Genomic DNA, 14,446 nt, shown 5'->3' with positions numbered 1-14,446 from the left:
AGTTTTGGCTCAACAGATTGCAGCCAACTGTGAAGCATGGTGATTTCAGGGTGGTGGTTTGGGGAGCTGTTTGGGTTGGTGGGAGATTGAGCTTAGTGGAATGCTTTACCAACATAAATTTTGCGAAATACGTCGATATATTGGAGGAAGGACTCTTGCCACTTTATTCCTCGGGTTTCGTGGACAAAAACATAACGTTGTTCCAGGAAGATGGAGCACCGTGTCACACTGCTAGAAACACCCAAAAGTGGCAGGAAGAAAATGGTATCCAGAAGTTGCCCTGGCTGAGCCAATCTCCTGACATGAACCCCATCAAAAACCTTTGGACCATACTCGACCGGCAAGTGAAGATACAGCCAAAAAAAAAAAAACCAACTTCGAAGAACGATCTACTCCAAGTTTTGAAGTAAGAGTGGGCGAAAATCCCACAATTTAAAATTGACGAGATGATTCTCACTATGCCCCAAAGGATCAACGAACTCCACGAATCGAAAGGAAGACCTACTAGATATTACTTAAATTATAAATATATCAATTCATGTGAATATCACTGAAAAATTTCATTTTTTCTGAAAAGGCGGTGTCTATTTACTTGTGACCACGCTGTGTAAATGTTGTTGTAATAATCTAACTCAACCTTATAAAATGTTATTTAACTATCAAGTATTCAAGATCGAGCAAAATAGTTGCACTGGGAGGCTATAATGGTTTCGTTTTACCTCAATGGAACTAATATCATTATTTTCGTCTGAAGTGCTCGTACCAATCTATCAGTAGAATACATACAAAATTAAATCGAGCTAGTTTAGAGCATGTTATTTTTAAGAGGCATGTATTCATTGGATGATGTGGATGATACGAGAAAAGGGGAGTGGTGAACTAATACAACCGATAGCTTTTCACAGTGTGATAATTGTATATGTAGACGTATAATGAGTTCTGTGCAGCTACTTCGAATTTCAGCATTTATTTTTATTTTTTAAAACATTATAGAACAGTTTGTAGATTTGAATCTATGAAAATATCATTTTTGAACAGTGACCAATTTTATGAATCCGAGATACAAATATTTGTATTTTGTATATATATATATAGCAAAGTTACTACTTCCTGTGATACCTAATTTTAAACTACTAATAAAAGGGAAGACAGGCAATCAGATATATCCTGCCACCCACCACCCACACCAAAGTATTAACTGTCACTATTATAACGCACCCGACCTTAAAGTGATTGGAATATTTTGTAGTATCGAGTGGATTCGAACCCTGACCGCTAGTTCTGAAATTCAGTGTTCTAATACAGGGCCAATCTGTGCACACAAGAATCCAGAAATGAGAATTGTGAATTTTAAATAACTTGTTAATGTACACTATGAAAACAAATATTATCTAGTCCTATGGCAGTCACCAGGGCACGAAAAGGTACGCAAGTATATCATATGTTGAAAAAAAGTGTTTCGTTCTAGTTGCCTTTGTGTCTTTGTTTTTCCTCTAGCAGATAATATCTACTCTGCCAGTGAAAGTATTGCTAAAACTTCACACATTGTGTAGAAATAAGTGTTGATAACAATGTCCTTCATTGGCAGAGTGGATAATATCTGAAGGTTACAACCATTGTCCCTTTTAGCAGAGAGTGTCAGGTTTAGTCACAGTAGGTCTACATCTAATTCTACTTGGTTCGTGACGTGAGTCAATCTACAAAAAGACGTCTTGCGAGATAATACATGTTCTATGATTCATTGATCCGGTAGAAAAGCGACTGTCCAACATCCACGCAAGGACACTTTACTGCGTTTTGTTTTTGTTTTGTATCTAATAAACATTATGTTTTTCTTTAACAACATGTGTTCGTCTCTATATTTCTTAACACAAAAGTCAGTCGTTTAGCTAAATTCAGATTTACTTCACAATTTTCCTGATCGATTATTTCTTTATAATACTGAGTATCTCGATACTTGCGCGAAAATCAGTTTAACTGAGAATATCATACTGAGAATGTAAATAACATGATTTCCAAGAGTTATGACAGTTTAGATTAAACTAGATTTCAAAATTTTGCATATATAAAATTAAAACGGTAGTAACACAATAAGTTCAATAAGTATCATAAAACTTGCCCTTAGCAGAGTGTCAAACCTGTATTACAAAATTTAAGGTTCTGAATTTTTACAATGTTTCAGAATAATTGAAAATATTTAAAAAATTAACTTTTCTGCTAATTGCTTGTCAGCTTAATGTTTTTTCCTTAGTACCAATAGACAGCTTTTAATATCTAAAGAAACTGCCAATAAAGAGCATGATAAAACTGGTATTTTAGTTGTGCTAATAACTATAAAGAATCTAATATGTTAATTACTAAGTAATATTAACTGATTAAAAAGTAGCAGTTTGAAATAGAATAAAAACTAAGAACACATTCACCTCTCCTTTTACGATCGGCTGAAAATTTAATGGATTTCCCTTTGTGATCGAAAATTATTACAACTTCCCAAAGGAATCTCCAATAAGAAGACGGTTAAACTAATTCCAAATCTTAATTTTCAAGATGGGATACAATAAGAAAACCTAAAAATCATTCCAGACTTTGTACTTGTTAGATGTAAACATTCTTTGGTAAAAAATTAAAAAAGTCTCAGATATAAGTTGTTTAAATGGTTTCCGAATTAGAAGTTGACTCAGTAAGATTTTTAAAGCTCAACTTAAATTTGGTAATAATATATGCTATTGTTCATCGATAAACACATACACAGAGAAAAGAAAACTAATCACTGTCCAATCTTTTAGGCAGCTATGATCTTGAGCCATTAAACTTTACTTGCAAAATAATTCGTTCTTCCTCTAATGATAAAATGGACTTCCAGCAATAAAATGTTTCTTGGTAAGTGGTCGAAGACAAGCCATTTATGAGAGCAGTGTAAAGGCTATAACATTTGTTGTTTAAGAATGCCGTCGTCAGGCTATACAAGTCTTATTTAACATTTGTTGTTTAAGAATGCCGTCGTCAGGCTATACAAGTCTTATTTACTCCTCTTTGCTCATCAGTTTATTATCAGGTCTGAGTTAAATGTTTGTGACGTCACATTATGAGGTAAAATGTAACGTAATCATAACAAAGATAGTTATATTTTCCTATTAAGCTTTAAAATGGTTTCAACTGACGTAATGGACGCTAGTTTAAATATGTCATCTGAGTTCCACGACACGTTTACAAAGAAACAATTAACATACTTCATTCAAACTAACTGTAACACTTATTTTTAAGCTACTGAATGTGTGCGTGTGGACAATTTTGTTTGTTTGTTTTTAATTAAGCACAAAGTTACACAATGGGCTATCTGTGCTCTGCCTACCACGGGTATTGAAACCCGGATTCTAGCGTTGTAAGTCCGCAGACATACCGCTGTGCCACTGGGGGGCACGTGTGGACAAAGAAAACTTAGCAGCGATTCCTGCAAGTATCATAGTACGCACCTTTACCCAGCATTATAGATTAGCAGATTGTTTTGGTTGTCCGTTATCCCTCAAGGCAGCGTTCCTGTCTCTTCACCTACTCTACACATCGTGGTACAGAATATTCTTGTTATACTTATGAGTTTCTACTGCACGGACAAAACGCTATTTTGTTTATTTTTCTAACAAAAGACTCGCGCATGGGGAGAATACTGAGCTAAGATATTGTCGACAACATTAATCTTCGTTGCTAAATCATCTTCTAAACTATGTTTACTCATGCTGATGGCGTTGATAACTACTTCTTTAAACGATTTTTTACATTTTAGTGTACACCTATTGCAATTATTTTTTGAAAAACACTAGACAGTGAGCTCATTTTGCAAATATTGATTTAGTTATTTTCTACAAAAAATTAAAATCAAATTGAAATAACAGTATAATTAAAGAAACTTCACTTAACAGTACAAACAAGGGATAATATATTGTTTATCAACTGAAAAGAACGAAGAACCACAGCTTATGTATCTAATAAAAGGGAAAAATAACCATGTATCTAGTGAAAAGAACAAGGAACTCAATAGTTATTTATCTACTGAATAATGTCCTACAGTAATTTTTGTACGTTGAATCAGAAAACAATATTCATTTTCTCCATCACGTATAGATTTTGCTTTTTGATAAGTGAATCATTTTCATTGAAATTCTTTATTGATCGTTCTAGAACCCACGAGAAACACGCCGCTAGTATATAAACGGTTAACAGGCTGCATGATGTGTCATTTCTGGATTTGGTGAGAGATTTGGGCCTTCCAAATAATTCTTCAGAGATTTTTGGATCCAGACTTCGGGCTAAGAACTTACTTTCTCCAGGGACATCATTTTACTGGTACAGAAATCTTGAAAAGGAGTTTATAGCATACTTTTCGCAAGAAACTTCACTGGTTTATTGCAACAATATTGCTGAATTAATACCAATGCTAGGAGCTGCAGTCTATGAACCAAGAAAGTTTCGATTGTTCATTGATTTCTCCAAAAGAAGTTTAAAAGGTGTTCTCCTTCACAATGGTAATATATATGCATCTGTTCCTGTTGCTCATTCGGTTCACTTGAAGGAAAGGTAAGAAAATATCGAACTTCTTCTTAATAAGGTCAGATACAAAGAACATGGTTGGCTACTTTATGGAGACTTAAAAGTCATTTGTATGTTGTTGGATCAACAATCCGGTTATACAAAGTTTCCATGTTTTTTGTGTGAATGGGACAGCAGAGCACAAAATCAGCGCTGGATAAAGAAGCAATGGCCACTCAGAGTCAGCCTGATACCAAGATCGAGAAACAATGAACATGAAAGTTTGGTTGACACAAAGAAAATCCTATTATCTCCACTTCACATAAAACTGGGCTGGATGAAGCAGTTTGTAAAAGCCCTAGACAAAGATGGCGACGGTTTCAAGTATCTATGTTGGCAATTCTCAGCTCTTTCAGAAGCGAAACTTAAAGAAGGAATTTTGTTGGGCCTCAGATTAGGAAATTTACTTCGGATGAACAGTTCGAAAAGACAATGAAGAAAGTTGAAAGATAATTTAGCAATTTTATCTATGTAATGTTTTTTTTTTGTTACCTTGCCACTCCTATATGGAGCTGAGTATTTTTGTTTTGGTATAATAAGTAAGAGTAAATAAGTATATAGGTTTTGTAGGATGAAAAGATGGAAACGAATATATTTACCAAAATGTTAATTTAAAGTACTAAATATGTTATTACAATACTATCCATACAGAATACCAAACATCTTGCTTAGCAGCACAAATTTTTGGTATTTTCAACCACCTTATGCTGAACGGCCAGATCATAGACCTAAGATTCAGGCTTAGCCATCTCAAATTTAGAAATACTGAATTGAAGGAAGACAACTAGTCAAGAGAACTTCTGCCTCCGTGGCCTCCTCTAACCGATTATTGGGATTGACTGTCAGAGTTATAAAGCCCCCGAAGTTTAACGTGGAAGTGTGTTTAGCAGAATTTCGAGGCTCAAACCTTGAACCTTGCGATTCGTATCCAAATACGCTAAGTACTGGACCACTCCCGACTTGCTTAGCGATACATAGAAGTCCATTTTGATTACTAATCTGAAGTGGCCCTAACGTTTTCACTGCAATTTTATAGGTAAACAATTCTCCCAGTGCCAGAAATACTTACAAATGGAAAATGAAACATAAAAATAATATGTTTTGACATTGCATTATTCATTTCAAACAGGTAAAACTTTGGGAAGTTTCAAAGGAAAACCTCTTTCTTCGTGGTGTTACAAAATTCCAAATTCACATGGCTGTCTCGAGGGAAACTACACAATCCCCCAGGGAACAGAAATAGTTAAATGATTAGAATTTAGTGATCCTCCTTTTTCTGAAATTATACATATTTTTAGTTAAATACTCTACTTATCTTACTTTTAGACAATTTAGAAGTTCATTAATCGGGCCCCAATTGACGTCATGTCTGTGTATATAAAACTATTGGGTATTAAGTGTCTCATTTCAAGTGATTAAATTAAATATGAAGGCATAAGTCAATTGGAAGAAAACGCATTTTTCTCTTTAATTAAAGAAGATTCTAATCTAATCTCCAGTATACTAAAATAGTGATTTTGATAACTAAATTAATTATAGGAATGTCGAGTTACGGTGCTGACTATGACAGTAGTTGCTCGAACGTTTTAATAGTCATGGCCAAAAGAATAGTATAGTTTTCACGATTGATAAAGATGGTATTATACAATTTCAAAGAATGTAGTGTATAATTTATTTCTTGTCTCGACTGTTATTTTAATGACGTGTGTTGTTATAATTTTATGATAATTTGCATTTTAAAACCCCTTTGTATTTGTATGTCAAATAATAAAATGATACTTGGAAACCATGAAAAGTCTGCTCATTTGTGAAAATTAAGTCTGTTACTGTAAACAGTTTGCTGACAGTATGGTGTTTGGCACTAATACCGTTCAGTGTGTAAAGCAGACCCAGCATAGAAACAAGCTGAAGGGTGATTCATCTTTGTAGGGAGTAAGATAAAATCCTGAATAAAGGGTTCTCCCGTCAATTATGACAAACTTTGATTATCAGATAATGAGTCTGGCAGTGGAAATGACTGGGATGTCTTCACTAACTCGACAGAAGGATATCAAAATGGAAACGTATCTCTCTTTTGTAAATATTTATGTAGATGGTCTTAAGAGTTCCAAACAAGGATAAAGTCAATTGTCCTCCATTTAATTTTGATAATTAAATTATTTTAGTGTTTCAGTAGAATGATCAAATCCAAGATAGCTAAAACTGAACAGATAACCATTTCATCAATAATGTTTTAGTCTACGACAAAAAGAGCTGCAATAAATTTCTATATATAATAGCCAAATGTCTCTCTGTCAGTCACACTTTATGTCTCCTGAGCGGTTAATAATATGATACATATATGTGTATATATATATATATATATATACAAAATGTTTGTTTTTTTCAACAGTATGTTGCAGGACAGTTATTCATTTCTTGCAATTTCTAAAATTTCAAAACGGTATCAACATCGCTCCATCAATCTCCGTATCTGCTGAATGGTCAGTCTGAGAAAAACAAACAAATTTGAGAACAAAAATGTTTCTTTCCGTGAGGGAATTTCATGAAAAATCGGAACTTCTTCTGTCGACTGGTTGAACGATATATTTAGAAGATAGGAGCATGAACGGAAGAAAGCATAACTAGAGGAACATGTTTGAGTATATATTTGTTGTTGTTCAGTTTATTTTATTTTTTCGTTCGTGTCGGTATTATATACATGCATGCTTTTATTTTACCATGTTGAATGAATTGATTTGAATTGAATTGAACATCTCCTCTTTGACACTTCTTATAGAAATGACAAGTGTTAAAAAACACTCACTTCGGTAGCGGTCTTTTCTGGCGCTCAATAAAATAGCAAGGAACGGTGGCATCCAGTGGTAAAAATCCTCGCGGCTACTTAGTGAACCTGATAATTCTAATGTTCTAGATGCATCCATTGCATCGAAATCCTATTATGTTTTGCCAACAATGCATTTCAGTCACTTTTGTTTGCTTAAAAACGAACGCAGTGCAATTTTCCTTATTGAAATAACACATGGAATGACAAAATATGGTTGTAAACGTCCCACTAGACAATCATTTTGCATGTACACTATGATCCAAGGCATTGGGTTGACTGCACATTTTTTATTTATTCATCATATAGGAAATTTGCCGTTGAATTGTTTCAACGGCATCTGCTAGTAGAATAGATTTTTTTGACATATGATGAAGACAAAATGTATTTGTAATATAACACAAATGAACTTATGAATACATAACAACATGAAAATGGACTGATCATATGATCATATTCACGGTTATGAAATATTACTGGGTGTTTTATAATCTAAGAAAGTTAAGAGTTTCGAATGATACATAACTATGGAATCGAAATTAAATCATGAAGTTAAAATAACGATATTCAATGAGATTTGTTGGTTGAAACGTTGTATGAAATATTCTCTCTCTCTCTTTAAATTGTCAATTTTGAATTAACACCAAAATTATTCTTAACCAAATTTTGTATTTAAAATTTTTAACTGACTTGCCTTTGATCACAATTGCACTCATAATTTATATTTTATTTTATCAGAAGAAACAGAGTGACCTATTGGTCTTGGCCACAGAACTTGTAACACTTAAGCGACATCTTATCAGTTTGTCAAGAACAGCTTTTAGAATTCCTGATTAACCTCATGTAGAGCAGAAATCAATAAAAAAACAATCCCGCTAAAGTTAAATTACTTACCAATTAGTGAGTACGTAAAGCAGGCTTCGTTAATTCACTATGTGAAAAAACAGCTGTTGTGTATTGCTTGTTTATAGGCTTATTTCTACAAAGATTATCCGCGCTTGACGTTTTTAATTTTGTACTGATAGACTAGAGGGATGACAACTAGTCAGCAGCATACACTACCTATTCTTGGACTACTACAGTTGAATAGTGGATTTGACCATCTCTATTGTTACGTACCCACGTACCCCAAAGTGCAGAGCGTGATATATATATCTTTTGTAAATCATGGAACCTCGGATCCACAGTCCAGCAAGGTAACCAGGCCACGCCCGGATCCGGGAGAAAAATATATGACTTTTACAGCATTATCTGTGATTACATGTTTGTATGTAACGCAAGGAACGTTTTAAACTTAATATGAATAAAGTAAAATATATTATAATATTTTATTCAGACAGAAGAAAGTCCATGATCTCTAATTAATTGTTACTCGTCGACTCACAATGAGTATTTCTTATTACTTTTTAACTATACATCAGTAATTACTAGGTTGAACTTAGTATTTTAACTTTTAACTACACGTTGATTACTAGGCTGAACATAGTATTTTAATCAATTGTGAAACTTATAAGCGAGTTTTGTGTCACATGAAAGATTCCGGCAGGAGTTGCTTTCATGCAGTGATCATTATTTTGCAAAATAAAAATGAAAACAACATCTTCATCTAAGTCTATTGTCTACATGTGTTTACAGGTAGGTCACAAGGTTGTATGCTTCTCTTGTCTCTATAGTTGGTTCATACAGATGGTTTGGTTTTCTCCTATATAACCATTGCGGTGGTTAAGTAATCAAAGTTGTACATTTTAACATAGAAACCAAGGGCAGAGCTTTTCTCAAACTTTGAATAAACGGAGTTATTAACTCTATTACATTTCAAAACATAACGAAATCTTGAGTTTGTGTAACCCGTCTGTTTAATTTTCTAGAAACATACCTGTTCTCATGTTAACTTACAAACTTGCAGGACTTATTGCTACTTAGAGTTTTTCTAGTGTTATAAGGGACATCCAAGGCAGCAAGCATTTTACTTGGCTAGATCTTTACATTTCTGCTTAACATACATCTTCAACAAGCAAAGCAGTGAATATCAGTTCTAGGGATCAAACACTATTATCTTAGACTTCAGATACGCATGCGTATTTGGTGATAACTGTTGGAGTATGAGATTTTAAGCAAAAGGCAAGGCAAGGAATCATTAACAACATTGCTGCCCACTGATAATTTGCATAAAAAAGCAGTTTGGTAATACAATCCAAACTAACCGTGGATATAAATATCCTGCGATTCCAGCCAAGGATGCCTTTATGAGTCGGTAGCAATAAAGTACGGATTAATTTTTTCTGTAAGCAAACAGGTAGAATGAGGAGGGTTTTCACACAGTGTCCTGTACTATGAACTTTTTAAAACAGCTACCATTAAAGTTTGCAAGATACTACAGAATAGTGCCACGCCTAGAGGCCATTTTGATCATCCGAGTCCCATGCAAAAGTGCTAGATTATAATCCCGTAAGTCTCATTGAGGCTTCGTAGACAACTTAGTGAGTGAGGCACCCAAGATAAGTGAGCGAGGTTTAGCTATACTGGACTTGAACGTCAAAGATAAGAGGCAGACCAAGAACTGTGAGGAAACACATAATGGAAACACGTGACAAAAACATAGGTATATGTATAGCATATTCGATGTAAAAAGAAAAAAAGCTTTATTTGAGGTAATGGCTTACGTCAGGTCATATCTTAATGGGAGAATTATGTGAAAAAGTTATGCTTCCATTATCATAAATGACAAAACCAGGAGTGATGTGGGGTTTTCGATTACTTTACTTGGTACAAACATATAACAACTCCTTTTGAATAAATAGGCAAAAATAATCAGCCTAGAATTAACATTTTAAGTAAAACATTAGGATTATTTAGAAAATGGATAATTAATTGAATGAATTAATGATAATAGTTGCTAACTAATCCAGACAGGATTTTGGGCTTGGATATACCAAAAAAAAAAGAAACCTCACTTTCACTGTATTGGAGAAGTTTTGAGAATTAAAGTAGGAATACTGCATTATGAGTTATTACAACATCGTTTAGCAGCCATTGAATAGTGGAATAATCCTAATCCTGGCTTTATGAAAAGTTGTATGAAAGCTGAGTCAAAGGTCGATAAACTCTAATCTATTTCAGAGTTTAAAAGAAAAAAAAGCCATAAGTATTAATAATAGCATAGACAACGCTAGCCTTTTCTGGACTTACACAGCCAGACATTTTATTCAATTGTCAGGCAAGGGGGTGTATTGATTAGTCATAATGAGAGTTATTTAAGTTCCATGATAATAATTTACACATTCAACCACCTTGCTTTTTACAATCCTTGAGGCCTATAATTACAAAGGTTAAAACCCCTGACTCTTGTATTGCAATTCAATTGAAATGTAATGATTTACAAAAAACAGATAACGCTTAAAATAAACTTCTTCTGGGGGAATTATATCACAGAATTTTCGGACACAAAATTATTATAATCTGCATTTAGTATACAACACACAAAATTTTAGTGTTTCGAAGAAAAGGATATGTTTAGTGCTCAACTGAATCAGTAAAGTTTATTCGTGATCAGCTACCAGACATACACAGAAGATAGTTGAGAAAGTTAAACAGCTTACATACAAGACGTTACCCGAGAACAGATTTGTCATTTTCATCTACAATATAGAACTCCATTGGAACTGTATTCGAGATAACTCATTTGGATTTAGTCTTACGAAAGCGACACAAGATTTGTGTTTACAGCCTTCCTCTGAAAAATATAGTCCAGTGGAAGATCAACTGTCAAAATCTGTACAAGTATTATCTCACAGTGGCACAGCGGTACGTCTGCGGTCTTACAACGCTAGAAACCGGATTTCGATACCCGTGATGGGTAGAGCACAGATAGCCCATTGTGCTACTTTGTGCATAATTACAAAGAAACGCATGTGATAAATAAATTGAAGTATGTCGTCACATGGTTGCAGGCTACAATTATAATGGTACGTTGTACATCTAGAAGTAAAAAAAAAAAAAAAAATGCTCAGTCTAGCTTCAATGTAACACAGGGAAATACACTTTTGTAGGAACTGGATGCCAATAAGGTGTGATTCCATCAAGATAAAGCGTTCAGATACACGTTCAAGTCAACATGCCAATTCCTCCGCAAGTACAGACAGGAATTCATTTTATACTTTTCGTATACATATCAGTTATCTCACCAAATGCATATCCTATGGACTTCTGTGCCTTTCAGTTGCTCAAACAGGTCCCCGAAAGTCGTCGTCTACGCAGTCGATTGACTTTGGAATAAAATAAAAATGAGACAACATTGACCTCAGTGTATTTCGCAAAAACCACCTATAGTGGAACTTGCATTGTATAAACATCGTATAATCGGAGCCATCTCATATGGCACCGTTTGAATACCACACATCGTGAATACTCCTATGTGTCGTTATTAAAATCATTGAATAGATATCCTGAATGAACTTATGGAAAACCTGCTAAAACTGCAGTGTTTATTAGTAGCCAAAATCATAAGTATCAAGAACATTTATACTAAAAACACCTGACCATTAACACTGAGAGGGGGGAGGGAGGGCTATTCCGTGAATTCACCCAGAAGCAATGAAAGCTGTTTATAGGACATGGGAACAAATTATTCTCTACAACATTAATATTTCGTATTTTTAAACCGAATGACACATTATAGGTTAAACGGTCAGTTCAGTTGGTTTGTTGATCTAAGAACAAAGCTACATAATAGGCTATTTCGGCTGAGCCCACCATGGGTATCCAAAGCCGATTTTTAGCGTCATAAATCCAGAAACTTACTGCTGAGCTACTCGTTGGTGGGGGCAGCCAGGTCAGAGTCACCAAAGTTGAGGTATTGCTGCCCTTAATTTAGAACTATTGATCATAGGCAGTACGACCAGTCAGCAGCACTCGCCGCCTACCCTTAATCGAATAATGAGACTGGCTGTCACGTTAAATTTAACGCGTTTACAACTCAGCGTACGGAAAACGTTCAGTGGCATATCGCGAGCTCGTCCCTTTGACAATTTTGACCACTGCTCAGTATACTAACTACTAAGCCTAGGTCAAGTCCTTGTTATGTTTCTTGAATAAATATATTGATTCTAGAAAACGTTTTGTGGTTAAACATTTGAATACAGAGTAAAGTAGATTAAAAATAAATAAATTATAATTTTTGATAACTTATTCTTAGAGAACGATTTACATTGATTGGTCACTTTATTAGGACTCTAGACACACTCTTCTAAAAAGACATACACGCTTATTTAAATATGTAAAATAAACTGATGATTGCTTTAGTCCTTAAAATTTATATATGTAATATAATCATATCAGGTTTGTACCACAAGATTATTTGTGAGAGCAAAAAACCCACCTATTTTCTAAAGGGCCTTATAGTGGATGCTTAACTGGTTTTTCAAACAGACCCATCAACACAACTCGAAACAAAACACCTTTCTCATCGGGAAAAACCCGTGGCCACAAACCGCTGAGCACTGAGTGATTTGGAGAAAATACTACTGGCCAAACTTGTAAAAAAGCTGAACAGGCGTCAAGTTGTGTCCAAAATTACCATAAAAACATTACAGAAGAAAAGGTAACGTGACAACCAACTACTTGTTTGAAGTTCACTCATCTCAGACTACAATCTGGAAAGAGCAAACTAATAAAGTGGTAAGTCAGTGTTTTTGTAGTGCACGTGGGTACTTGACTTGTCAATTGTTGCTCACCGACAATGTACATTAATTGTTAAATGGTTGATTATGGCAAGCCCAGAAGTCATGATTAGAATTTGCATGTATTTAACAAGTTTGATATGAATTAATAGATGTAAGCGATAGGAGTATAACCATCATAGTTATTATTTTTTCATGTTTGTGCTCTGTATAAAAGTACCGATCGTTATGAGCAGATTTTAAGGAATCGTTTTAAAATAAAGATTGAATAGCTATAAGCGAGAGTATATTGGGTTGAGTGTAACTCAAGAAGCATTTTAAATTCGCGACGATTGTGCGATCCCACATTTTTTAATATGCACTGGACTGCAACATGTCAACATAACAATGTTACATTATCGTCACTATGAATGAAGAACGTTCATTACGAATAAACTATTTACTTGTTTTCAATTTGTTTGTTTGTTTTGAATTTCGCGCAAAACTACACGAGGGCTATCTGCGTTAGCCGTCCCTAATTTATCAGTGTAAGACTAGAGGGAAGGCAGCTAGTCCTCACCACCCACCGCCAAATCTTGGGCTACTCATTTACCAACGAACAGTGAGATTGACCGTCACGTTATAACGCCCCCACGTCTGAAAGGGCGAACATGTTTGGTGGAACGGGGATTCGAACCCGCGACCCTCAGATTGCGAGTCGAGCTCCAGTTTTCAATATAATAAAAATGTAACAAGTTAGATAACTTAAAGTATAACATTTGAAAAATAACAAAAACAAAACATAATTCATAATGACATAACAGTAGAAGCAGCCCCTGTCGATTTGTTTTTCTGCGCACCTTCACAGTGTATTGCAATGAAGTTAGCTTCGTAAACAAATGTTGACTGAATCGTATTTTGTACAATATTTGCTAACAAATAGTGACTAGAGTAAATTAATACAGGCTAATATTAGGTAAAATAGCATATTAATCTGCTAATTATCTAAAGGATTTTCAATTGTTAATTTAACCCGCAGGAATAGAAACGATGAAATATGTCAAAATTATATTATAAAGTATTAGCTAAACTTAATAAGTTAAAGTTTGCACAAAAGAAATTAATGTTTTAATATCAAAGGCACAAGATTAATACAAAAACAGATAGCTAGATAACTTACTTGGAGCGTTTTACAGCTGTATTTCAATGACGCCTTTTTCATCTTGCGTTCGTTAACTATCGATAGTCACAGGAAGTATTGAAAACCAAACTTTTTTTTTGTAGTTTCTCTTTCATTTCTAACGAATTGATATAGATGTTTCACGGTTTTCATATTTCATTATCTTTCATGTATCCTTTGACACATATTTTATGTCTTCTT

General features: G+C 34.4%; 1 protein-coding gene across 1 annotated transcript in view; it reads right to left on the bottom strand.

Annotated features, from left to right (window-relative positions):
- LOC111085861 (protein sickie-like) overlaps positions 1 to 14,344 on the bottom strand; it is a 23,767-nt gene extending 9,423 nt beyond the window's left edge. Inside the window, exon 1 of the mRNA XM_022386407.1 lies at positions 14,246 to 14,344. Coding sequence (XP_022242115.1) covers positions 14,246 to 14,287 — 42 coding nt within the window. The 5' untranslated portion in view covers positions 14,288 to 14,344. The remainder of the gene's footprint in view (positions 1 to 14,245) is intronic.
- Between the last annotated feature and the right edge of the window lie 102 nt (positions 14,345 to 14,446).

Source organism: Limulus polyphemus, unplaced genomic scaffold, assembly GCF_000517525.1.
Source record: "Limulus polyphemus unplaced genomic scaffold, Limulus_polyphemus-2.1.2 Scaffold668, whole genome shotgun sequence".
NCBI lineage: Eukaryota > Metazoa > Arthropoda > Merostomata > Xiphosura > Limulidae > Limulus > Limulus polyphemus.
This window is presented reverse-complemented; position numbering and strand designations above follow the sequence as displayed.